Source organism: Budorcas taxicolor, chromosome 11, assembly GCF_023091745.1.
Source record: "Budorcas taxicolor isolate Tak-1 chromosome 11, Takin1.1, whole genome shotgun sequence".
In the NCBI taxonomy this organism is placed as follows: Eukaryota; Metazoa; Chordata; class Mammalia; order Artiodactyla; family Bovidae; genus Budorcas; species Budorcas taxicolor.
This window is the reverse complement of record NC_068920.1, coordinates 81,472,484-81,499,389: the sequence shown is the minus strand read 5'-3', so window position 1 is coordinate 81,499,389 and position 26,906 is coordinate 81,472,484. Positions and strand designations below refer to the sequence as shown.

The following is a 26,906-nucleotide window of genomic DNA, read 5'->3' as shown; positions in this document are numbered from 1 at the left end:
ACATTTTGTTTCCGGATTTGGGCCATTATGAATATAGTTGTAATAAACATTCAAGAATTAATATATATGTTTATGAATACTCAGGTAGATACACAGGAATGTGATTGCTGGGTCCTATGGTAGGTCTATGTTTAACTTCATAACAAATTGTCAGATTTTTCCAAAGTGGCCATATTGTTTACACTCTTACCAGAAGTATATGAGTGTATCGGTTGCTCCAAATCTTTGCCAATACTTGGTACTGTCAGTGTTGTTAATATTAACCCTTCTAGTTTGTGTGTACTGGTATCTCATTGTGGTTTTAATTCCATTTCCTTGATGGTTAATGACATTGAGCATCTCTTCATGTGCTTATGACCATTCATAAATATCTATTCAAATCTTTTGCCCATGTTATAAATTGCATTTTTTCACTTTAATTTGAGTTCTTACTGAGTCGTAAGCATTCTTTTGTATTCTTGATACAAGTCCTTCATCAGGTACGTTTTACAAATCTTGTATTCCAATATGTGGTTTGAGTTTTCATTTTTATAACAGTGACTATACATTTCTATAAGTCTAAACTTATTTCAAACTAAAAGACTTCCAGAAAGAGAAGAAATTACTAGTTTGTTAAGTTTTAAACCATGAATGGATGCTGAATTTTATCAAATTCCTTTTCTGTATATATAAAAATTATCATATATATTTTATTTATTGGGTAAATAATAAGACTGTTAATGTTAAACTGACTTTGAATGCTTGAAATAAATACACATCTTATATATCACTGGATTTGTCTTGTTGATATTTAATTTATAATATTTTTCATCCCTGATAAGAGAAAGTAGTCTATAATTTTCTTTTCTTGTAATGATCTCAGATTTGGAGATCAACAGTTTATTGGTTTCATAAAATGAGTTGGTATTTTTGTATCTTCTGAGTTTGTGCGAGACTGTTATTTCTTCCTTAACATTTGGAAGAATTCAACAGTGAAGTCATAAGAATCTGGGGTTAATAGCTAATGTCTCAGTATTTTGGTTTCTATTTATTCCACTCATTACTTACTCTTTCTTATTGTCTTTTTTTATTATTAATGTGGAGTATAGTTACTTTATCATGTTGTGCTTGTTTCTGCTACATAGCAAAGTGAATCAGTTATATATATATATGTATGTTGTTGCTGTTATTCAGTCACTAAGTCATGTCCAGCTCTGCAACCCCATGGATGGCAGCATGCCAGGTCTCTCCATCCCTCATATCACCCGTAGTTTGCCCAAGTTCATGTCCATTGAATCGGTGATGCTTTCCAACCATCTCATCCTCTGTCACCCTCTTCTCCTTTTGCCTTTAATTTTTCCCAGCATCAAGGTCTTTTTCAATGACTCGGCTCTTTGCATCAGGTGGCCAAAGTATTAAAGCTAAAGCTTCAGGATCTGTCCTTCCAATATTCAGGGTTGATTTCCTTTAGGATTGACTTGTTTGATCTCCTTGCTGTTCAAAAGACTCTCAAGAGTCTTCTCCAGCACCACAATTTGAAAGCACCAATTCTTCAGCATTCACCCTTCTTTACAGTCCAGTTCTCACATTGGCACATGACTACTGGGAAAACCATAGCTTTGACTATACAGACCTTTGGCAGCAAAGTGATGTCTTTGATTTTTAATATGGTATCTAGGTTTGTCATAGCTTTCCTTCTAAGAAGCAAGTGTCTTCCAATCTCTTGGCTGCAGTCACCATCCCCAGAGATTTTGGAGCACAAGAAGAGAAAATCTGTCACTGCTTCCACTTTTTTCCCTTCTATTTGCCATGAAATGATGAGACAGGATGCCATGACCTTAGTTTTATGAATGTTGAATTTTAAGCCAGCGTTTTCACTCTCCTCTTTCACCTTCATCAAGAGGCTCTTTAGTTCCTCTTCATTTCTGCCATTAGAGAGGTATCATCTGTATATCTGAGATTGTTAATACTTCTGGCAATCTTGATTACAGTTTGTGATTCATCCAGCCTGGCATCTCACATGATGTATTCTGCATATAAGTTGAATAAACAGGGTGACAATATATAGCCTTGTTGTACTCCTTTTCCAATTTTGAATCAGTCCATTGTTCCATGTCTGATTCTAACTGTTGCTTCTTGGCCCACACACAGGTTTCTCAGGAGACAGGTAAGATGGTCTGGTATTCCCATCGCTTTAAGAATTTTCCACAGTTTGCTGTGATTCACACAAAGGCTTTCACATAGTCAATGAAACAGAAGTAGATGTTTTTCTGGAATTCCCTTGCTTTCTCTATGATTCAGCAAATGTTGGCAAATTGATCTCTGGTTCCACTGCCTTTTCTAAACCCAGCACGTACATCTGGAAGTTCTTGATTCAAGTCCTGCTGAAGCCTAATTTGAAGGATTTTGAGCATAACCTTACTAGCATGGGAAGTGAGTGCAACTGTCCGGAGATCTGAACAGTCTTCAGTACTGCCCTTCTTTGGGAGTTGGGATGAAAACTTACTTTTCCAGTCCTGTGGCCACTGCTGGATTTCCCAAATTTGCTGACATATTGAATGCAGTAATTTAATGGCATCATCTTTTAGGATTTTAAATAGCTCAGCTGGAACTCCATAACCTCCACTAGCTTTGTTGGTAGTAATGCTTCCTAAGGCCCACTTGACTTCACACTCCAGGTTGTCTGGCTGTAGGAGAATGACCACACCATTGTGGTTATCTGGGTCATTATGGCCTTTTTTGTACAGTTCTTCTGTGTATTCTCTTTTTCAGATTTTTTTCCCCATATAGGTCATTACAGAGTATTGAGTAGAGTTCCCTGTACTATACAATAGGCCTTATTAGTTATTGATTTTATAAATAGTAGTGTGTGTATGTCAGCCCCAACCTCCCTTTATTGTCTTTCTTGCCTTCCTTTTGCTTGAGTTTTCTTTATTATTACTTTTCTCTCTTTTACTATTTATACAAGATATTGTTTTCACATACTTTTACTGTTCTCTTAATAGTAACCCTAGAGTTTACAACTTGTACCCTTGTTTACTTCAGCTCAATATAAATTAGGGCTTCCCAAATAGCACTAGTAGTAAAGAATCTGTCTGCCAATGCAGGAGATGCCAGAGATGCAGATTCATTCCCTGGGTCAGGAAGAGCCTCTGGAGTAGGAAATGGCAACCCATTCCAGCATTCTTGCCTGGAAAATTCCATGGACAGAGGAGCCGGTAGGCTACAACTCATGGGGTGGCAAAAAGTTGGACATGACTATGTATGCCCACACATAATAAATGAATACTTTTACTACTTCTGAGACGACATATCCTTGCTGGCATCCCCATGAGAGGTCTATACCATTCTGAACTGTTATCTGGGAATGAACATGGGTCTTCACCATTTATGGAAACTGCCTCTTGTCTAGTTCTTGCCTCCTTCTGGAATCAAGAGATCCAAATTCTCCTGAAGTCAACTCATTCCCATTTTCTTAGAACCCTTCTCCTTCCAGATAATTGAGTCTCTGTCTCCCTAAAACTTTAAAAAATCACCACGTTTTATCCTTTCCTCTAGATAAGAGATGGGAAAAATACTTATGTTTCCATGGCAAGCCCATAGACAGGAAAATAAGACATGATTCCTTAATCACCTGCCACACCTACTAATATTATTTGGATTTTGTGGCCTTGAGTTAGACTGTAACAATTATTAATTACTCTATTTCCAGAGGAAAGTAATTTCATGTTATAAACTTTTAGGAAACTCTGAGAACCCAACATATTCATTGGATATATTCTCTCTATAACAGCATATTTCTTGCTTTTCTTTACTTAAGGAAAAGAAAAATTGCAGATACCAATGATAAGGTTCATTATTAATATAAAAATACTCTGGTCACTGCTTTAAGACTTTACTTCAACTTTAATATCCATAAATGAGGTGAACATGAGGGAATAAGTGATCTTTTACCAAACTGCAAGATATTTTTGTGTCTCTAGTTTTTTTTTGCCAAGGCATAAATGACATAGAGATAAAGAAGGATAATAATTTAAAAGATATTACCTCCCTGAGGTACACTTCAGAGTTAAGAATGAAGTCATAAATACAGATGTAGGTAAGGTCTAATTTAAGAAAGTATATTTTGGGTATTGTAGCACTTAGGCCAAAGAACCCTGAGATAGCGGCCTGGTGTAATAAAATATTACACAGGTCCATTAGGAAAACTCACCAGGGATAAAATGGAGGTAGTTTTGAAATAGACCATACCAGCTACTACTTTTGCTAAAAGTAACCACACTGATTCCTAAATTTATTCCAGTCTATGATAACTGACTTTTCATTCTGAGAAGAGACAATGTAGTCCAGACCTCTTCCCATTTCCTGTGCTCATCAGCTTTCATTCATTCTTTTACTCTGAGGTGTCAGGTGAGGTGACTGCCTCAAGTACCAAGCACGTTTTACAAGACAGACTACAGGTAAATTGAACTCAAAGTAACTTCTTTTCCTCCAAAATCCTCTTCTGATTTCATAGGTGCAACATTTTTTGTTTTTTAGCTTCACTGGACCACCATTCCCAGGTCTTGTCTAATAAACACTACAAAAAACAAGGTATATTTGTATGCAGCATAACAAGAGAGGAAATGTTTTTCCAAAATAATTTGTAAGTTTAGCCTACGATTGTCTGAAAACTGGAAATAACTATGAAGCAGTTCAACAGTCATAAAATGAATTTTTAAAATCTGCCTTTCCCCATAAGAGATAACCCACACTTAATAATTCAAGAGCCGATTATTCAGAATGTGTAATATACAAACCCGTTATTTTTTCTTTTCCCTTCTGCTGCCTGATTTTTCGTCATTTCACAGCTCATTAGTATTCTCTCTCTTGGAAAATAAAAGCAAATGTAGCTCAAACTAGTGTTTTCAACTTTCTATGTACAGGTTTTGGAGGAAGGGTTATAATTATTGGTTCATAAACCACTTTTCTTTAATAAGCATCTGGTTAGGCTCCACTGGGCATTGGGGAAGAATAAAACACATTAAAGACATTGTCCCTGCTCTTAATTCTCTTACAATATAATTGGAAAAAGAAGGTTCATGTACAGTAAAGTCAAACATTAATGCAAGGCAATATATATTTAAACAACAATATGAAAGAATTTGGTCATGAATACATAGTGTACAAGAGAACTTTATAGATCTATTAGGCAGGAAGCTAGGGATGAGCAATAAGGGGTGGCCTGGCTGAAAGGGATGCAAGCTCATCTCTAAACCCCCTCCCAGACACACCCAGGAGAGCTCACAGATATGCTACAAAAATAACCACAGAGACTCTTCCAACTCCTGCACATGCACACAGTGGATACAAACCAATCATAGGGGCTTCTTCAAGTAATCTTAAGCAGCCAGGAGCCCATTAAGGGCTCATAAATATTCTACAGGTATATACATCTGATTATAACAGACTGAATTATGGGAAGACATATACAACAGAGCCTGCTGCTAGATAGCTTGCAATTGTCAATCAGCCTTGACTGTGTGCCCATTTATGGTTCCTTTCATTGACTGGTGGTGGGTACAGGCCCTATTTTGCATAGTGCAAGTGCAAGTGAAAATCCCTCAGTCATGTCCAACTCTTTGTAATCCCATGGAATTCTCTAGGCCAGAATACTGTGCCTTTCCCTTCTCCAGGGTAGCTTCCCAACCCAGGGATCGAACCCAGGTCTCCCACATTACAGGTGGATTTTTTATTTAGCACAGGGCATAACCAAGAGGAGGAGACAGGAAGTATAAAGAAGAGGGACGCCAAGAGGAAACGGGATGACTCCTTTGGGGTCAGCCTGCTCCTATGCCTTGGGAGTGTCTGTCTAATAAAAGATCTGTCTGCTTGCGCTGAACTGAGCTTTAACTTTTCTGTTATGTTAAACCCTTTAGTCCATTGTTCCAAATTTTTGTTGCAATGAGACAAGAACCGAGGGAAAAAAATAAACTGACCTGACAGATCTATCATGGTTTCGAAAAGGGGAAGCATAGTCTGAACTGATAAGACTGGTCACAGAAATTCTCAATAAGGTAGTGAGACTTGAGCTAGATATCAAAGAATGGATGGAGTTCCAGCATGAGAAAAGAAAAAGAAACAAATCTGCACAGAAGTAAAAAACACAAGAGAATCCCAGAACTCCAGGGCCCATGGCCCAGAGATACTTTTAAATGGAATATTCCAAACATAGAATATAGAGTATAGAAAAATAATATAACGGACTCTTTTGTCTTTCCCACCCAGCTTTGTCACATATTTACTTTTTGTCATATTTACTTTAGATCCACATTTTTTGCTTTTTTTCTTTTAAAAGAAACACAGATTTGGCTAATGGCTTCTGCATACTCTATCATTATCCTGCCTTCTCAGCAGAGGTAACAGCTATCCTGAATTTGGAGTTTATCATTACCACGAATATTTTAAAATGCTATTACAAATGGAAATATGCAGTATCGTTTGATGCATTTAACATTCATGTCAATGGTAGCATACTTTATCTTCTGTCACTTTTTTTCACTCAGTATTCCATTAGTTGAGATTTATGCATATTCTAATTCCAGTTTTAGTTCATTTACTTTAACTATAATATTATATTCTACTGTGTGATCATATACAAATTTACTTATCCATTCTCAGGTTGATGAATATTTAGATTGTTTCCAATTATTTTCCTATTATAGACAATGCTTCAGTGAACATTCATTTAGACGTCTCCTTACGCATTTGAGGGAGAGTTTCTTGTATACATGGGGAAGTGGAATTGTTACACTGTAAGACTGAAAAGGCATCTTTAGCTTTGATAATGAAACATGTCCTTCCAACCTGGTTGTACCAATTTATTCTCCTCCCCACCGTGTACAAGATTCCCCATTTCTTCTTTACCTTTGCAACTCCGACGACTGCAGCAGAGGCATGGAACTGCCAGGTACCCTGGAGTCAATCCTTCCTGTAAACTGCAACCTGTAAGCGCTTTGTGTAGGTGATGCTCAGCTGTGGACTGCACCATGAACCAACCCAGCCTGAGCTCACAGGGGACAGCAAAGCTCTGGGAGAGAACTGGAGAAAGGACGGGCTGAGTGGTTGAGGGCTGGGTGCACATTTTACTCATAATACAACCAACATCTAATATAACCTGAAGTTCAGTCATCAAAGCTCAGTAAATACTCCCCTGACCAAAATTAATTATAAACCCTGGATCTGTTTCTGATTTTCACCCCACTAAGTTTCAATTTCCTCATTTCTAAACTGGGGACAATAACAAATGAAGGAGTGATTACAAAGATAAAATGAGATACAAATATGAAAACATTTATAAATGCTAAAAAGCAATGCAAATTAAGTTATAACAGCTTTGAAAGCTGCTTCTGTGTCATGACTTCTTACATAGGACCAGATAATATTTTAGCAAAATTCAAAACTATTGGCAAATTTCTCATTGACATTCTTCTCGTAACCTTAATTTATTCTGGGATCCCACCTACCTCAGACTCTTTTTAGGATCACATATAAAGATACACCATAATCTTAGAAAGGTATTCTAATCATTACTTGCAGCTCTCAAAGAGCACCTACAAGGAACCCATTCATGGTTACAGACTGACACTTGAGGTCCATTCTATTCTCTTTAGGCCTTAAACACAAACCCCCAAACTTTCTCTCAGTTCAGTTCAGTTACTCAGTCGTGTCCGACTCTTTGTGACCCCATGAATCGCAGCACGCCAGGCCTCCCTGTCCATCACCAACTCCCAGAGTTCACTCAGACTCATGTCCATCGAGTCGGTGATGCCATCCAGCCATCTCATCCTCTGTCGTCCCCTTCTCCTCCTGCCCCCAATCCCTCCCAGCATCAGTCTTTTCCAATGAGTCAACTCTTCGCATGAGGTGGCCAAAGTACTGGAGTTTCAGCTTTAGCATCATTCCTTCCAAAGAAATCCAGGGCTGATCTCCTTCAGAATGGATTGGTTGGATCTCCTTGCAGTCCAAGGGACTCTCAAGAGTCTTCTCCAACACCACAGTTCAAAAGCATCAATTCTTCGGTGCTCAGCCTTCTCCACAGTCCAACTCTCACATCCATACATGACCACAGGAAAAACCATACCCTTGACTAGACGGACCTTAGTTGGCAAAGTAACGTCTCTGCTCTTGAATATGCTATCTAGGTTGGTCATGACTTTTCTTCCAAGGAGTAAGCGTCTTTTAATATCATGGCTGCAGTCACCATATGCAGTGATTTTGGAGCCCCCAAAAATAAAGTCTGACAATAAAGTCTGACACTGTTTCCCCATCTATTTCCCATGAAGTGATGGGACTGGATGCCATGATCTTCGTTTTCTGAATGTTGACCTTTAAGCCAACTTTTTCACTCTCCACTTTCACTTTCATCAAGAGGCTTTTTAGTTCCTCTTCACTTTCTGCCATAAGGGTTAGGAACCAGTTAACTGAGCTTTTCGTTATTTTCTCCCTTCTCTCTTTCTTTCAACATCTGAAAGGTTGATTCAGCTCCTTTTTAGCTAAATTATTCCCCTTGTCTTCTTACTGCCCCACTAACTTGTCTCCAACCATTCTGTCTCTAAATATCATGTCACAAATATATCAGGCAAAGAAAGGCTGGAAAACACTGCCTGAGGAAGAATGAATACATACTCATATCCTAATAAATCATCCCACAGTATAAATTCTTCATATGGAAGTAACATTCTTTTCATTTTAAATGTTTAAAAAGAAAAACAAAAAGAGGTCCAGAAACATTTTCTGCTCCTTTATAGTGGCCTTCATTTAAAAAAAAACAAAGAAATTGCTCACCATTGTTCTACACTCTCAGACTGAGAAAAGAACTTAGAGATCTCATGCTTCTACTCTTTATTTGTATGACTCAAATTTACACATGATGATCTCATTTCCTCTTGTACTTTCTAAATCTGTCACTATCTTTGCAATGGCTTCTCCTTAATGCCCTTTTTATCTTCTCAAACTTAATAAGCCTAAAAGTGAGTTCATATTCATTCCAAGCTTCCTCCCAGGACTTCCATATTTTCATTGCTGGCATTTTAAGAAGCCTGCTTCTTAGCCAGGTGTGGTATTGTCAGAAGAGAATGGGGCCAGAGAGACTAATTAAGAGGCTTGCATCCCATAGCAAAAAACAGACTGCACTCAGATTTGCGGACATGGTATTTCGGATTTATTTGGAAGGATCAAAGAGGGCTGTCTTTAGGTGACAGGTTAGCCCTAAATATTCACATCAGCAATGTAAGAGTGTTATACTTTTAGGTATTAAAAGTTCCTACAACGTTTTCAGATATTGATGCCCAGTTGATGTTGGTATTGAGACAAAGATAGAATGCCTGTATGGCTCTATACTTACACTTGAAAATGATCATTCATAAATTTTATAGAAGAGCTTAGCCTTTTGTAAATAAAATACAAAGCAGCCAGGAACTTTTCATGAGTTTCCTTCCTTTTGTTCCTTTTATGATGAGAACAATCATTTCACCAACACATGTTTAAACTATTTCTGATGGTATCAGATGCTCAGCCTGGAAAGTTGGTATTACCAGATGAGTCTTAATTTAAACATAAAAAGATTTTTAAAGTATCTTTAAGTAATCCGGATGATCAGATTCCAGGCTGAAGCTTTGGCTCTAATGCTGAGAAGTGGCGGAGAAGGAAATGGCAACCCACTCCAGTGTTCTTGCCTGGAGAATCCCAGGGACGGGGGAGCCTGGTAGGCTGCCGTCTATGGGGTCGCACAGAGTCAGACACCACTGAAGCGACTTAGCAGCAGCAGCAGCAGCTGAGAAGTGGTCTTGATCCGGTTGGGCTTTACCATGAGCTCAGGTCCTGCAGGTTCTATTTCCTGAGGCAGAGATCTGGGTCAGTTTGAGAAATGAGTTACCTTCACAGCTGCCTTGAGCAATGAGCAGAGGGTAAGGAATAATGAAAAACTCCTAGCATTTTATTGGAATTATTTAACTGGGCTTTTATTTCTGATTTGCTTTGTTTTTGTTTTGGCTATTTTTTGTTTTTGTTTTGATAAAAAAAAAAAAAAAAAAAAAAACCTCCAGTCCAGGTTTAAACCAAATTAGTGGATTGTTTTCCTCCAAGGTGATGAACTTTTTAGATCTATAAGCAGATTGCTTTGCTACAGGCTTTGTCGATAGTAAAGTTTGGAGTCCTCCTAAGGGAATAATAGCAACTACAATAAAGTTTCTAAAGCAAAGGCCAACAGGATGGCACTCTGGGCAGTCATCTACCCTGGAAAAACTCTGTATGTAATTGCATTTGTTCCGGTTCAACTCCATCTGGCCCAACAGTTGCCTCACTCTGTACTTGGGAACTAGAGGACAAGGCAATAGCCTTTAACTGACGGCTAGACGTTATGAAAGGGAACCAGGGAAACACTGTGCTCTTATCTACCAGGGGACAAAAGGTGAATATAATTAGGAGTTTTATCCATAAGATTATCTTAGCATCTCTATCTCTCACCCAGCCTACAATCAGCCTGCCCTTCCTTACAACCCTTTTAATATTTTGTCTATTTTTTCCATAGCCTGCACCCATCAAGGATTAGTTGGGTCTGAAAAGATATCAATTACCTACAGAGCAGGCCCAAGAGCACCCCCTTGAAATCCTGGCTTCTCAAGAAGATAGGAAGTACTTGTCTATCTAAACAAATTCTTGTCTTATTTTTCTTTGCCAGATCTCTGCTGGTAGCAACATTGAGTAGTGGTACTCTGTGCCCGGTTCTGTTGGTGTGTTACATCTGTTTGGTGATGAGAAGATGCTATCTGATCTGATAAACTTTTGGCAGGGACTTTACAGTAGGATTTATGAGATTAAGTTTCTTGTCCCTGGCACTTCATGGCAATGGGCATTCAAGAACACCTCTGACGATCTGATTCAGAGGTGAGCAAGTGTTTTTTTGGAGATGTTTCAAGATCAGGACCTAGAGGCCAGTTGGAGTTGAGAATTATATAATTGCAGATTATAATCTGATCCCCTGGAGCCGGGCAGCACAATGGCCCTAAGTTTGTTGGAACTATAAGAAACTGAATCAAAGTTTAGGCCATGATGGTGTCGAGATAATAGGTACTTATAGTCTTTCAGTAGTCAACACTGACCAGACTACAAGTGGAATACTGAGCTAGCTCAAAGCTTAGCACCAAAATTTAGAACGATATGAATATACAACATGTGTCCATATGAGAGGGGTCCAGATGAAACGCATGAAGATCATGATGTATGAGAAAGGCTGAAGGGGACGTAGGAGAATATAACTAAGAGGGGACACTCTGGCAGAAGAGGAGCCACGAATGTCAATACTTAGGTCAGCACTAACCTCCGTGATGATAAATCTAATGACACTCTTCTGTCCCCTCAGTCTCTCTTTGGTGTTTAACACACTTGATCACTCTCTTTTTAAAACTCCCTCCTTCTTTGCTTTGTTACTACTAATTGTCCTAGTTCCACAGATAGTAAAACTGAATTAGAAGGGCAAGAGACTTATGTGCGGAAACACCTGTGAAGTATCAAGAGGACTGGGAGCAGGAGTGCGAGGGACAAGACTGAGACTGCAGAGCAGCTCTGAGGAAGGCTCAGTGAGGCCGATGAAGACAGAGCAAACACTGCTCCGTGTTCTCCCATCTCATCTCCAGTTCTGCCCCCTGCCTTCAATTACTCACCACCTGCAGACACTGGCATATTTCTAAGTCATAAATAAGATTATGCCACTCCTGAGCTGATAACCCATCACTAGCCCCCTTGGGTTCTCAATAAAAATCCAAATTATTTATCACAATTTACATGCCTCTTAATGGATGATCCCTGTTTAGCACTCTAACCTTATCTGATAGTCACCCCAGACAGAACTACTTTCATTTCTCTTTCTACTCTCAGTATGGAGTTTACTTTTTTGCCTGGCTAATTCTCTACTCATCTTCTAAGTCTCAGCTTAGAGGTTCCTTCCTCTGTGAAGATGTTCATAACCAGCAAAGACTAGATTCAGTGCCCTCTTACGTGAACCCAGGAACTACATAATAAAGGGGAGGTAGAATCTTGGTTATGGATCTACAGAGAGCTGTGAAACATCACTTGGGTGCTAAATATTGGAAACGTAATAAGAGAGACAGTACATATTAGGACTTCTCAGGGAATGTACTATGACATAGGAAGGAATTCCATGGTAAATAGTTTGGTGTGGGTGATAGTTCTCCTAAGGGACATGCTAAGCAAACATTTTCAATTCAGTCACTATCCACACCCTCCAGCCCAGCCCTAGGCATTTGGAAATGTTACTGTTAATGTCAGTATGGTTGGGGGCAGTATTGGTGCAGGGCAGGGACGTTATAATGCTTGGGGACAGTCCCACACAAGGAAGAACTGTCCTATTCAAAATGCTGATGAAACCTCCATTGAGAAACACTGTGCTAGGAGGTATGCAAATCTGAGACCAGAGGTGAATTGCTCAGAATAACAGAGTGGAAGCTGAAAGCTGACACCTGAAGACTTCCATCTCCACCTACTTCCATGCAGGGCTCCATTTGCCCTGTGAGTAAATGCTGAGTAAAAATACTGCTTTTAAAAATACTCATTTACTATCTTTAAAAAATTAAAATATTTATTTAAAGAAAGTAAAAATACATATAGGTTGAAAAAGAATCAAATTATTAGTCTGAGTGGCATCTAATATTTCCTTCTTGCTTTGCTTCTCTGCACCTCAGTACTTATCTGAGAACTTGTCTTTAGCCTAAATTTGAGTTTAGGGATCTATTTCATTGTCAGAACTTCATATATGTTTGACAGCTAACAGATGCTCAACAAACATTTCTAAACTATGGCTCCCCAAAATTTTAAAATTAGTCTCCTAGTTTTTTATTTCAACTGTAATTTTTATTAGTGATCAATGTAAAAGTTATCACTTCTTTCACATTTCTATTTGAGCACATCAAATTTAACGGATACAAACAGAATCATTCCTTTGATCCAGGGTTAAAACTCTCCAGCAAATAACCCCAGTTCCTCTTATGACAAATGCTATCACCTTTTGGGGATCTTCCCAATTGTCTAGGTCAGGCACCTGCTTGTCATTCATGTCTCTGCCTGCTCCCTCACCTCTCCAAATCTGTCAATTCCATCTTTCAATTACTTCCTGGTTTCCTTCCCTTTTCTCCATCCTAGACATCTCTGGCCTTAATTTATGTTCTGTTATTACATTTGCTTCCTAAATCATATCTCCATCCCCATCCTCACGACTCAGTTCAGTTCAGTTGCTCAGTCGTGTCCGAATATTTGTGACCCCATGGACGGCAGCATGCCAGGCTTCCCTTTCCATCACCAACTCCAGGAGCTTATTCCAACTAACGTCCATCAAGTCAATGATGCCATCCAACCATCTCATCCGATCGTCCCCTTCTCCTCCCGCCTTCAATCTTTCCCAGCATCAGGATCTTTTCAAACTGAGTCAGTTCTTCACATCAGGTGGCCAAAGTATTGGAGTTTCAGCTTCAGCATCAGTCCTTCCAATGAATATTCAGGACTGATTTCCTTTAGGATGGACTGGTTGGATCTCCTTGCAGTCCAAGAGTCTCTCAAGAGTCTTCTCCAACACCACAGTTCAAAAGCATCAATTCTTTGGTGTTCAGCTTTCTTTATAGTCCAACTCTCACATCCATACATGACTACTGCAAAAACCATAGCTTTGACTAGACAGACCTTTGTTGGCAAAGTAATGTCTCCGCTTTTCAATATGCTGTCTAGGTTGGTCATAGCTTTTCTTCCAAGGAGCAAGCGTCTTTTGATTTCATGGCTGCACTCATCATCTGCAGTGATTTTGGAGCCTCCAAAATAAAGTCTCTCACTGTTTCCATTATTTCCCCATCTATTTGCCATGAAGTGATGCGACCGGATCCTCATGACTGTTCCCCTTTAAAACATTCTAAAATGTACTTAAAACAACAGTAATTAATACTTTGTGGGATTGCTATGGTGCCAGGCACTACTGACTTTTACACATTATTTTCTTTTCAACTCTTCATAATTGCTGCTGTTTGAAATAACTTCCCAAGGTTGTTCAGTAAGGAGAGCGAGACAAGATTTGAACCCTAGTAACCAGGCTCATTGGAAAAGACTCTGATGTTGGGAGGGATTGGGGGCAGGAGGAGAAGGGGACGACATCTCCTTTCCCATGGATGGCTTGGCTGTACTGAGTCTTTTCTAAGTTAAGGTTGCCCCAGGATTCCTTTCCCTGAGCTGGTGGTGTACTGAAAATGTGAATGGTGGTTATTAGAGAGTTATTAGACAACAGGTCCTGAGGATAAAACTGAAATCTGGTGTGGAGACCAAAGAATTTCTAAGCCACAGATCCGTGAGGGACAGGCTAACAGAAGGGTGGTCTGGATATGGCAGTAACTGCTACAGTCCATCTTAGCCTTCATGTGCTCCCTACTGTGTGATGCTTACATGGATGGGTGCTTTAAGGGCCTGGGGCTAAATGGCCAGCTTGGAGTATACCATTTCCCCCTTTGTCTGGCAAACTCTGATGTAGTTTTCAAAATTTAGCTTTAGCATCATCCCTACATCATCTGGTCAACATTTATGTCCTTTCTCTGTGCTTCTCACACTGTTTTGGATACTGCAAATTCCTTGAGGGCAGTCACCATGGCTTTTCTTTGTACTCTATGCCAGTAGAATCTAATAACCACCAACTCTAAATGGGTAACAGGCAGGCAGATTCTGGCTAAGCATGAGAGAAAATTTTTAAAGTGTAGTTTAACTACAAACTAGTGACTAAGAGCCTGGCCTTTTTGTAGTACTGCGGCTGCTGCTGCTGCTAAGTCACTTCAGTCGCGTCCGACTCTGTGTGACCCCATAGACGGCAGCCCACCAGGCTCCACTGTCGCTGGGATTCTCCAGGCAAGAACACTGGAGTGGGTTGCCATTTCCTTCTCCAATGCATGAAAGTGAAGAGTGAAAGTGAAGTTGCTCAATTGTATCTGACTCTTAGCGACACCATGGACTGCAGCCCACCAGGCTCCTCCATCCATGGGATTTTCCAGGCAAGAGTACTGGAGTGGGGTGCCATTGCATTCTCCATGGGTAGTACTACATTTAGTCAAATTTCAGCTTTCTCTGTTACCTTGAGCAGTTTACTGTCCTTGCAACAAAAAATGGAGATAATAATATCTATGTCATCAAGTTGTGAGATTTAAATGAAATAATACATGGAAAGAACTTGGCTCAGGTCCTGGCACCTTGTAAGTACTTGGTAATGTTAGATATTGTTTTTTTCTATTGTTGTTATATGATTATTTACTAATACTCAGTTCAGTTCAGTCGCTCAGTTGTGTCTGACTCTTTGCAACCCCATGAATCACAGCTCGCCAGGCCTCCCTGTCCATCACCAACTCCCAGAGTTCACCCAGACTCACGTCCATCGAATCAGTGATGCCATCCAGCCATCTCATTCTCTGTCGTCCCCTTCTCCTCCTGCCCCCAATCCCTCCCAGCATCAGAGTCTTTTCCAATGAGTCAACTCTTCACATGAGGTGGCCAAAGTACTGGAGTTTCAGCTTTAGCATCATTCCTTCCAAAGAAATCCCAGGGCTGATCTCCTTCAGAATGGACTGGTTGGATCTCCTTGCAATCCAAGGGACTCTCAAGAGTCTTCTCCAAGACCACAGTTCAAAAGCATCAATTCTTTGGCGCTCAGCTTTCTTCACAGTCCAACTCTCACCTCCATACATGACCACTGGAAAAACCATAGCCTTGACTAGACGGACCTTTGTTGGCAAAGTAACATCTCTGATTTTGAATATGCTATCTAGGTTGGTCATAACTTTTCTTCCAAGGAGTAAGCATCTTTTAATTTCATGGCTGCAATCACCATCTGCAGTGATTTTGGAGCCCCCCCAAAATAAAGTCTGACACTGTTTCCACTGTTACCCCATGTATTTGCCATGAAGTGATGGGACCAGATGCCATGATCTTCGTTTTCTGAATGTTGAGCTTTAAGCCAGCGTTTTCACTCTTCTCTTTCACTTTCATCAAGAGGCTCTTTAGTTCCTCTTCACTTTCTGCCATAAGGGTGTGTCATCTGCATATCTGAGGTTATTGATATTTCTCCTGGCAATCTTGATTCCAGCTTGTGCTTCTTCCAGCCCAGCGTTTCTCATGATGTATTCTGCATAGAAGTTAAATAAGCAGGGTGACAATATACAGCCTTGACATACTCCTTTTCCTATTTGGAACCAGTCTGTTGTTCCATGTCCAGTTCTAACTGTTGCTTCCTGACCTGCATATAGGTTTCTCAAGAGGCAGATCAGGTGGTCTGGTATTCCCATCTCTTTCAGAATTTTCCACAGTTTATTGTGATCCATACAGTCAAAGGCTTTGGCATAGTCAAGAAAGCAGAAATAGATGTTTTCCTGGAACTCTCTTGCTTTTTCCATGATCCAGCGGATGTTGGCCATTTGATCTCTGGTTCCTCTGCCTTTTCTAAAACCAGCTTGAACATCTGGAAGTTCACAGTTCACGTATTGCTGAAGCCTGGCTTGGAGAATGTTGAGCATTACTTGACTAGCATGTGAGATGAGTGAATTGTGCGGTAGTTTGAGAGTTCTTTGGCATTGCCTTTCTTTGGGATTGGAATGAAAACTGACCTTTTCCAGTCCTGTGGCTACTGCTGAGTTTTCCCAATTTGCTGGCATATTGAGTGCAGCACTTTCACAGCATCATCTTTCAGGATTTTTAAATAGGTCAACTGGAATTCCATCACCTCCACTAGCTTTGCTCATAGTGATGCTTTCTAAGGCCCACTTGACTTCACATTCCAGGATGTCTGGCTCTAGGTGAGTGATCACACCATCGTGATTATCTTGGTCATGAAGATCTTTTTTGTATAGTTCTATGTATTCTTGCCACCTCTATCTCACAATAAAGTGGGGTGCTTCAGAAGCAGTAAGTGTGCGTTAGTCACTCAGCTGTGTTCAACTCTTTGTGATCCCATGGACTCCATCAGGCTCCTCTGTCCATGGAATTCTCCAGGCAAGAAGAGGTTTGCCATTCGCCTCTCCAAGGGATCTTTCTGACCCAGGGATTGAACACGCATCTCCTGCATTGCAGGCAGTAAGTTCCCTTTTAATGAAGGTATTCAAGCAGTAGTAAATAGGGAGAGATGCTTTGGAAGCAGTTTATGACTTCTAAGGTTGCTTCTAATCATAGAAGAGGGAAGCTATTTTTCTGATTCAAAGAAAGTGTGATCATTAGTGTTATTTCTAGCGAAGATGAGAAGTGTTAGAATAGAAAGAAAAAAACAACTTTGACTGTATATATGTATTAGTATTACAAAGAACAAAATATTTTACTCTTTGTTGACTGCAAAAGTCCTTTTATTTATGTTGTAACTCACATGGCAAATCAGGCCCTTACATACAAATCCTGTCTTTTCAAAAGGACTAGTTTGGCCCTGCCAAAATGAAACAAACAAAACTTTAAAGACTGTTCCAACCCTACTGAAATGCCTTTTCCCTTTGAAAGAAGTCTATTAGCGATGCAAATACAAAGTTATCTGCACAGATGATAATCCTCACAAACAAAACAGTGAAACCATTAGAATGTTCTTTTTGCCACATTCAATCCTGAGACTTTGTCTTTACAGCATTAAAAAGACAGAGAAGGAGAGGAGAACTGGTTCCTATTTGGGATAGTTTATTAGATCTACTTATCTAAACCCTGGGCTAATTATCCTCATGTTTGGCTTAAAGAAGCCAAACAATTCTCCAAAAGTGGACAGGCTGAAGAAAGCCTTGCACTCTGGGCAAGTGCCTTAAACAGCACCAAAACAGGGTCCTTAGCCATGGAATAAATTTATAGTCAGTATTTTAATTCTAAAGATACCAGAGGCTTAGGGTGGATCCATCTAGGAAAAAACCCAGTGTTAAGTATTTATACAGTGGCAATTTAAGTAATATGTTCATGGTATAATATGCTCATGGTACTGATGCCTAAAATAATTAAAAACTAGACAATTGAAAGTCTACGCGTATAGGCGAAGAGATGGTCATTTCCCAACATCTTTTAGTCAACAGAGCAAACAACTTTGAGAATTTAGTAAACATGCAATCTTACTGTAAGCAAAGGGCTGAAAAGATAAAAATGAAGCAGCTTAGTTCATTTGACTATTGATGATACTTACATGGTCTTTCATCCCATGGACAGAGAACCTGGCAGACTACAGTCCATGGGGTTGCAAAGAGTCGGACATGACTGAACAACTAATGTACACATAGTTAGTGTTCCTAGTAGTTATGCACAGACGTGAGAGATGGACCATAAAGAAGTCTGAGCACTGAAAAAATGATGCTTTTGAACTGTGGTGCTGGAAAAGATTCTTGAGAGTCCCTTGGACTGCAAGGGCATCAAACCAGTCAATCCTAAAGGAAATCAACACTGAATATTCATTGGAAGGATTGATGCTGAAGCTGAAGCTCAAATACTTAGGCTATCTGATGTGAAGAGCCGACTCACTGGAAAAGACCTTGATGCTGGTAAAGATTGAGGTCAGGAGGAGAAGAGGGCAACAGAGGATGAGATGGTTGGAAGGCATCATCGATGCAATGGACATGGGTTTGAGTCAACTCCGAGAGATCGTGAAAGACAGGGAAGCCTGGCGTGCTTCAGTCCATGGGGTCACAAAGAGTCAGACACTACTGAGCAACTGAACAATTTTATCCTTAACAGGTTTGACAGGACCTAGTTTCTCAGGGAGCCTTGAGGCATTAGAGAATATTGATGGTCAGAGGGTGTGGTGCCTAAGGGTATCAGGAAAGCATTTCTGAAGCAAAACTCCCAAGTGGTACTTTGGAAAAGGCCATCACCTATCTACTTGATTACTGCTGTTGGGAATGCCTAGTGGGCACTTCCCAGGTGGTACTGGGGATAAAGAACCTGCCTGCCAATGCAGGAGACATGAAACACAGGTTTGACCCCTGAGTCAGGACGATTCTCTGGAGAAGGGCATGGCAATCCACTCCAGTATTTGTGCCTAGAGAATTCCATGGACCGAGGAGCTTGGCGAGGAGCCTGGCGGGCTACAGGCTATGGGATTGCGAAGAGTCGACAGGACTGAGCGACTAACACAATGGTTAGTTTCCTGAGAACAGAAAATTAACCCTCCATTCCCACAAGTTTTCTTGGACAGCTAATAAGAGTTGGAGCTGGTGTCCACATGCATGGGATGCAATGGTTGCAATCTGGGTCTTATGCAGGGTGGAGCTTTGGGTTGTTCAACTACAGAGCTTCCGGATCATCACGTGTTGACACGTCAGGTGTGGGAATGGAGCTTGTCCACCCTCCACCTTTCATCCCCACCCCACTCTCCTTTGCAAGGTTGCTTGACAGCTTGCTGGTCCCTCCCCCATCTGTGATAACCCAGATGCCTCGGGAAGGTGATGGTCAAGCACTGCTTTAGTTCTAGACTCTGCCTGTCTCCCATGCCCTCCACGCGTTCGGCGTGTTTCCCACAGCCTACCTACTCCACAGGCCACCCTGGCCGCCCTCCTGGCCCGTCCTCTTTGGCACCCCGGCAGGTCAACTCCACGGGCCCGAGTGTCGGAGGTCGGAGTCCGCACAGTTCACTTTTTTCAGGGGCTTTCCTGAGGACACTTTGCCAGCAATACCAGAAAGTCTGTAGTATTCGGTTGCGTCCTATTTGTGGCTGCGTCTCAAAAAAAAAAAAGTTCGAGACACTACCTGCAAATTCAAACTACTACCTGCTCAGGATGGGAGCCTAAGGAGGCGACGTCAAACTTATCGTTGGGGGAATGACAAGCGACAAGGCGCTCCTGTCGGCCTGTGCCCATCCACGGTCCCGGGGGCAGGCGAGCTTTCCTGGCGCGGCCTGGCTGGCGGCGGCCGCACACTGGCCCGCCCCCACGGGAAGCCGCGGCCGCTGGGGCCGGTAGGGCCCGGCCACCCGCCCGCGCCGGGGAGGCGCGCGGAGCCGGAGCGCGCAAGGGGCGGGCTGCGCGCGGGGCCGGGGAGCGCTCCCTCCGGGATCGCGGCTGCGCAGTCGGGCGGGAGCCGGGAAAAGGGGAGGAGGGTGGCGGAGCCGGAGTAAGGGGAGGGGGAGGAGCGGCCAAGGCGGAAGCCATGTTGGAGTTTCACCCCGAGCTAGGGGCTGCGAGCGTCCTCCGCTCCGTGTGGGTGTGACCCGCGTTCGGCGCCGCGGCGGGCTGCGGGGGGCGGGGACGGTTAGGCCGGTGGTTGTCGTCCGCGGCGGCGGCCGCAGCGTGGAGCCGGGCAATTGTGACCGCCGGGGGGAGCCGGGGGCCGGCCGCGGCTCCCACTCTCCGTGTGGCCCCCTGAGCGCCCCCCCTCCCCTGGCCGGGAGGGAGGCGGGGGGCACCCGGGGCCCGCCATGAACCCCGGCTTCGATCTGTCCCGCCGGAACCCGCAGGAGGACTTCGAGCTGATTCAGCGCATCGGCAGCGGCACCTACGGCGACGTCTACAAGGTGAGGGCGAGGGGCCGCGCGCCGCCGAGGCCGCGGGGCGCTGACCCGCCGCGGGGAGGGCGGGGGGCGCCGGCGAGCCGGGGCGCCGGAGTCCGCCCTGCCTGTCGGCGCCCGAGAGCTGTGGGGGAGGAGGCGCGGCGGGCGCCCAGGGGCTCCGCGGCTGTGCAGCGAACAAAGGGCCAGACGGTTAACCCCGAGACCCCCGCGTCCTTACCTGGATCTGCCCCGGGCGCGCGTTTCCCGGGAAGCGCTGATCGGCGGCGGCAGCTCTGCTCTTGACCCGCGTTGAGAGGGTCTGCGCGTTTGTTGCTTTGGCAGGGGCAGTGCGACGAGCCGGACGGCAGGGGTTTGGCGTGTGTCAAACCTGCGTGCTCCGCACGGACCGGGATATTCCGCGCTGGGTTGGCGTCTGCTGCCCACCAGGCCCGGCGATGGTCATTACTCTGGGCAGTGTCATCCACCTTTCGTCTCTTAGCATCCGCAGGCCCGTTTCTTTCAATTTTCCAAGTAATGACTTTCTTTTGTAACAGAGATCTGGTTAGCATGACTCCTTTCTCCCTTTCTTTCGAAAGAGCAACTTTTTCTCCATCTCAAATTGGATTGTAATGCCTTATTAAACTTATTTCCGTCAGTGACACGTAGGATTTTTTTTTTTTTAAGTGACTTGAACACTTAGGGGAGGTACTGGTTTGACAAGGTTAGAATTCAAAGTCCATTAGTAGCACAGCATTCCTGTTGTAGAGGGACCACTTCTAAATGTGGGAGATAAATCATGCTCCCTTGGCCAGCTCAACTCTTGGCCTCGCAGAGGCTGCCAAGAGGACGCTCATGCCAAATGTGGCAGCAGTCTTGATTTGGTTGTGTATCTTCTTGCTGGTAACTGAAGTGGAACTCCTCGAGTTTCACGTAACACCTGAGGATGCATAGAGAAACTTAAGTTTAGTTTGGAGAGTTGAGTCTGAACTTTGTTTTGCCCACGTTTAAGCAGAAGATTTTTACTTTGAGGTCACTTGTAATGCGTATGGTAACTTAGGTATGCAACACAATGCAGCCAGTATTCTGCAGGAGTCTTGTTTTGTGAATGAGTCGCTTTCCCTTCCTACTTATCTCACCGCTTCTCTCCATGGACAGCACGGGTGTCTTGTGCATACCTGCTGTGTATAAGGGCTTCCCAGGTGGCTCAACCTGCCAGCCTTTGGAGGAGACATAAGAGATGAGGGTTCAATCCCTGGTTGGGGAAGATCCCCTGGAGTAGACAAGGGCAATCTACTCCAGTATTTTTCCCTGGAGAATCTCATGAACAGAGGAGCTTGGCGGGCTACAGACCATGGGGTCCCGAAGAGTTGGACACAACTGAAGAGACTTAGCAGGCTGGCACTGTATATAAGGTACTGTGTGTTTAAGCACTTGGGTTGTAGCACTGAAAGAGGGATGGTCTTCGCAAGTCTTACTTGTTTATATTTTTTGGACAAGAACAACAGTAAACAGCCATTTCAATAACTGTCTTACTGCAGTTTCCTTTTGTGCTGCAGAGAAGAGAGGATTAGGATTAGGGCTAGTAGAGCATGTACATCTCCTCAGGGGAGTCAGAGGCACTGGGGAGAGGGGATTATGCCAGATAGAAGGAGCATGATCTGGGAAGGCTTGGAGGCCCCCAAGGGCAGGGTGAGGATTTGAAAGAAGGCCTGTATGGCCTGAGTAGCCAGAGAGGGAGAATGGCCCTAGATTGAGCAGGCCTCTTAATAGGTCCCCCGAGGAGGTGGGACTTCTCCCTAGGACAATGAAGAGTCATTGCCGGGTTTTAAGCAGAAGAGTGAATTTAGACTTGGATTTTTACAAGCTTTATCACTGCAGTGTTGGGGGGTGGAGATGGGGGACAGAGGTGAAGAGCAGTTAGGAGGCCACTGTAAGAATAACCATTATGTTACTGTGTTTGGAATTTGTAGTGATTGTGAAAGTTGAAGTGAGTGAATCCAGGTAATTTAGAGTTGGTTAAGGAAGTCTTGTTGTATTGAGATGAAAAGTTAACTGAAACTTTGCTAATGTGTCAGTCTTAGGTGGCGGTGTGGACAGTAAGTTCTTTATCAGTTCTTTACAAGAATAATTGGCCATGTACTTACTGTGTTTAGAAAAAAACAGCTGGTAGTTAAGCCACATGATTAAAAAAAAAAAAAATTCAGGCCTGTGATTTCCTCAGGACATCTAAGTGCAGTACAGGTGTAAGTTGATTAATTTTGTCATCTGTTTAAAATAATGATAATAGAAGCTAACATTTATAGAGTGTTACTTCCCAGGCACTGCTCTAAGACTTCGTCCTGTATTAACTTACTTAATCTTACAACAACCCGTGGAAGTAGACACTGTTATTAACTCCATTTTGCAGTAGAAGAAACTAAGGCTTGAGGAAGTTGCAGTAACCTGTCAAAGATGGTAAGTGGCCAAGCCAGAACGTGAATCAGTTTGCTTTAGGGACTGCATTCTTAATTCTTAACTTAATACATGGGCAGATCATGTATTATCGAAGTGAAGACACAGAGGCACACAACTTAGTTCAGCAGTTAGTTGCAGCCGCACTCTGAGTCAGAGAGGATCTTTAAGTAGTAGTTAGTATACCTAAGTCCTGCTGTGCAGCCAGGCCTCACTGTTTTTGTAGAGTCTGCCAAGTGGACATCAGATAATAGATGCTTGATCCCTGCCTGCCAGACTCTTCTAGTACCAGGGACCCAAAACGGAGAAACTGTGTGGTTTTTGGCATCATATCCCCGGTTTGCTGAACAACCCAAAGCTTAAACTATTTGTATTTTTGTCTATCCATAATCGTGTTCATGCTGTAAAGATAGCATTGTTTTTTTGATATTTGTTTTGCTCTTTTGACTTTCCTTGTTTATGCAAATTGTGTTAGAGAGGAGTGCATTAAAGGATTTTTTTTCAAAAGTTAGTAGTTTGCTTCCTAATTTATCAGTGTTTAGGTGCTAAAAAAGGAATGATCCGATTAAGTAAATAAGTTAGAGGCCTGATTATGTACAGTCATTCTTACAGGGTTGGTATTTTAAGGGATTTTTGTTTTGAGAGCTATATCCTATGCAATGTAATAATATGCATATTATATTTAAGGTAGTGTGTTTTGGTTAAAAAGTATTGAGCTAGGATGTGGAAGTGGAGAAGGAAATGGTACCCCACTCCAGAATGCTTGCCTAGAGAATCCTGTGGACAGAGGAGCCAGGTGGGCTGCTGTCTATGGCGTCGCACAGAGTCGAACACAACTGAGGTGACTTGGCGTGCATGCATGCCTTGGAGGAAATGGCAACCCACTCCAGTATTCTTGCCTGGAGAATCCCAGGGACAGAGGAGCCTGGTGGGCTGCCATCTGTGGGGTCGCACAGAGTCGGACACAACTGACGTGACTTAGCAGCAGCAGCAGGATGTGAAAGAGCTGGAATTTATTAGCTCTGTAGCCTTGTAAAATCAGTTAGCCTCTCAGAGCTGTTTTGGTTTGAAGGTATTATTACCATCTTGTGCCCTTCTGTTTGTGGTGTTCAATGACTTATGTCAGTCAACAAGTTTTAATTTTTTTTAAGACCAAAAAAATACAGATAATACATTTCCTCTGCACTGTCTTGGGCTTCCCAGGTGATGCTAGTAGTAAAGAACCCCCCTACCAGTGCAGGTAGATGTAAGAGACACAGGTTTGATACCTGGGTCAGGAGGATCCCCTGGAGGAGGGCATGGCAACCCATTCCAATATTCTTGCCTGGAGAATCCCATGGACAGAGGAGCCTGGCTCCCCTATGACTGCAGTCCATAGGGCTGCACAGAGTCAGACACGAGTGAAGCGACTTAGCATGCACTGCACTGTCTTAAAGTACATGAACATATAATTTTAAAAGAACAGCCATAATACTTTTAAATGTCTTGTAACTCTGGACTTTATCTGTCAGATGAAGTATCTGTAGCAGGAGTTACCTAGGGACCTGTGAGATGACAGCCAAAAGGGGCTCTTTGATTGAGCCTCAGGAGGCCCATGAAATCCTCTGAAATTAATAGACTTAACATTGTATGTTTGTGTGTTTTTTGGAGAGATGGCTTTTGGTGTTATTACATTTTCAAAGAGGTCCATGATCCTAAGAAAGAAAAGACTGGAGAGCTGTAGGTTTGTCATTTGAAAGCGATTTCTTGGAGAGGTTAGGTAGTTATATACCATATCACGTTACCAACATTTGTTAACATTAATATGATTTCCACATGCATTATGCTATTTTTCTCAGGCAGTTTTCCTGTTTAATTTGTATTTTTACTACCCTTAGAGTCTTTGTGTCCAGATGTTTTTCTAGATTTACAGCTAGAGAGAAGAGACTAAAGCTGGAGATAGGGTGAGGCAAGGTGAATTTGAGGCACCGGTTTTCATGTGTTCTAAGAGAGCATCTCGGTTGGTTCAGTGGCTTTGGCCTGGTCCCTGTGGACACTCCCAGATGCCACCAGCTTGTACCTTCTCCTGAGTTCTAGCTCCTTGTCTCCAGCTGACCTCTTCACAGACTACATCTTTCTCCAAAGGTGCCTCATAGCCCTCTTTTGTCAGATGCTACAGTGTGTCCCAACTCAGTTGGTAAGTCTTGAAGCCTTAGCATCATGTGTGTCTTCAGACTGGACTTCATAGGTGTTTTCCAAAGTGTGACCAGCATGCTCCAAGGAAAGCAGTACTATGAGTTATGCCAAAGACCAGGAAGTCCTATGGTAAACAAACCTGGTAAACAATGCTTAAGCCAGCAAACTCCAGACTTACTTAACGCTGGGATTCTTCTCTGTAATTCGAGTTGCTTATCCTTAGAACTAGTGTCTTGTAGAACATGCTTTGGAAATGTTGATACTGATTTTATCTATGTGTGTTGGGAAGTCATTCCCTCTGGAGCAGAGGCTGTAGAGAGGCTGAGCTCCAGGGTAGCTTTCATGTGAAGATCTGTGTAGAGAGTCTCTGAAAGCTGACGGGAGAAGAATTGAAGACGGGATAGTGCAACCAGGAAATTAATTTGTATGTTCAAGTGTTCAGTGGATTGTGTGTCAGCTTGTTTGTAACTCTGCAGTCTTTCAGGCATTCCAGTTAATACCATCAGACACTCTTTCATTGTAGTCAGGATTTGTAAGAACTTTTGTGGAAAACTCAGTTAAGACGTGAAGACCTTTAGCATTTAGGAAAGAACAGCTGAAAGAAAATAAAACATGAGTATCTAGGGCTATGCCCATCTTTTTTACTTTGATGGAGAACAAAGTCGAGAGGGACCAGAGGAAGTAGTCTTTAACTTCAGAAAGATAGAGTGAGATAAATCAAGGTTGAGTTTTCTCACTTCAGTACTTATTTGAGGTGGAAAGTGACAGTGGAACAGATTGTTGAATAATTTCTGTGGATACAAACAGGTTATCTGATTTTGTTAGGCTCTGATTCCCTAAAGATGTACTTACCTCCAGAATTCAAAAGTACATCTAATTGTTTTGTATTGAGAATGAATAATTAGTCATTCTCTCATGAGAGTCCATTTAACACTTGCCCCACATTGAATAGCTGTAATATGAAAGGAAAGGTTCTAGGAACTGTGTGTGTAATAGTGAAAAGGATAAGACTTGGTACTTTATGTACAGGGGCATAAAATGTGAGCCTACTTTTAGCTGTCATAATTTGAGATCAAAACCGTGTTGATTTCCCCTTTTCTAGCACATTAAATCTCTTACTGGCAGAGAGATTGTCCTGACACTTCATAAACTGGACAACCAACCTCTCTATAGCACAGCATAGTGATTTAAGAGTAGTTTCTGGAGTCAGACTACCTGGTTTCACCACCCACTAGCCAATTACCTAATCTTTCTCTCTGTCCCTCAGTTTCCTCAGTTGTAAAATGGAGATGTGTAAAAAAGTATTTGGGACAGTGTGTGTGCGTGCGTGTGCGTCTGCACCTGTGTGTCTGTTGCTCCAGTTCAGCTCAGTTCGGTCGCTCAGTCGTGTCCGACTCTTTGCGACCCCATGAATCGCACCACACCAGACCTCCCTGTCCATCACCAACTCCGGAGTTCACTCAAACTCACGTCCATCAGGTCGGTGATGCCATCCAGCCATCTCATCCTCTGTCGTCCCCTTCTCCTCCTGCCCCCAATCCCTCCCAGCATCAGAGTCTTTTCCAATGAGTCAGTTGTTCGCATGAGGTGGCCAAAGTACTGGAGTTTCAGCTTTAGCATCATTCCTTCCAAAGAACACCCAGGACTGATCTCCTTTAGAATGGACTGGTTGGATCTCCTTGCAGTCCACGGTGCTTAGTCATGTCCAATTCTTTGTGACTCCCATGGACTGTAGCCCGCCAGGCTCCTCTGTCCATGGAGTTTTCCCAGGCAAGAACCCTGGAGTTGGTTGCCA

General features: G+C 42.6%; 1 protein-coding gene across 1 annotated transcript in view; it reads left to right on the top strand.

Annotated features, from left to right (window-relative positions):
* Window positions 1–20,206: 20,206 nt before the first annotated feature.
* Window positions 20,207–26,906, top strand: part of MAP4K3 (mitogen-activated protein kinase kinase kinase kinase 3) — a 187,945-nt gene continuing 181,245 nt past the window's right edge. Inside the window, exon 1 of the mRNA XM_052649831.1 lies at window positions 20,207–20,509. Coding sequence (XP_052505791.1) covers window positions 20,414–20,509 — 96 coding nt within the window. The 5' untranslated portion in view covers window positions 20,207–20,413. The remainder of the gene's footprint in view (window positions 20,510–26,906) is intronic.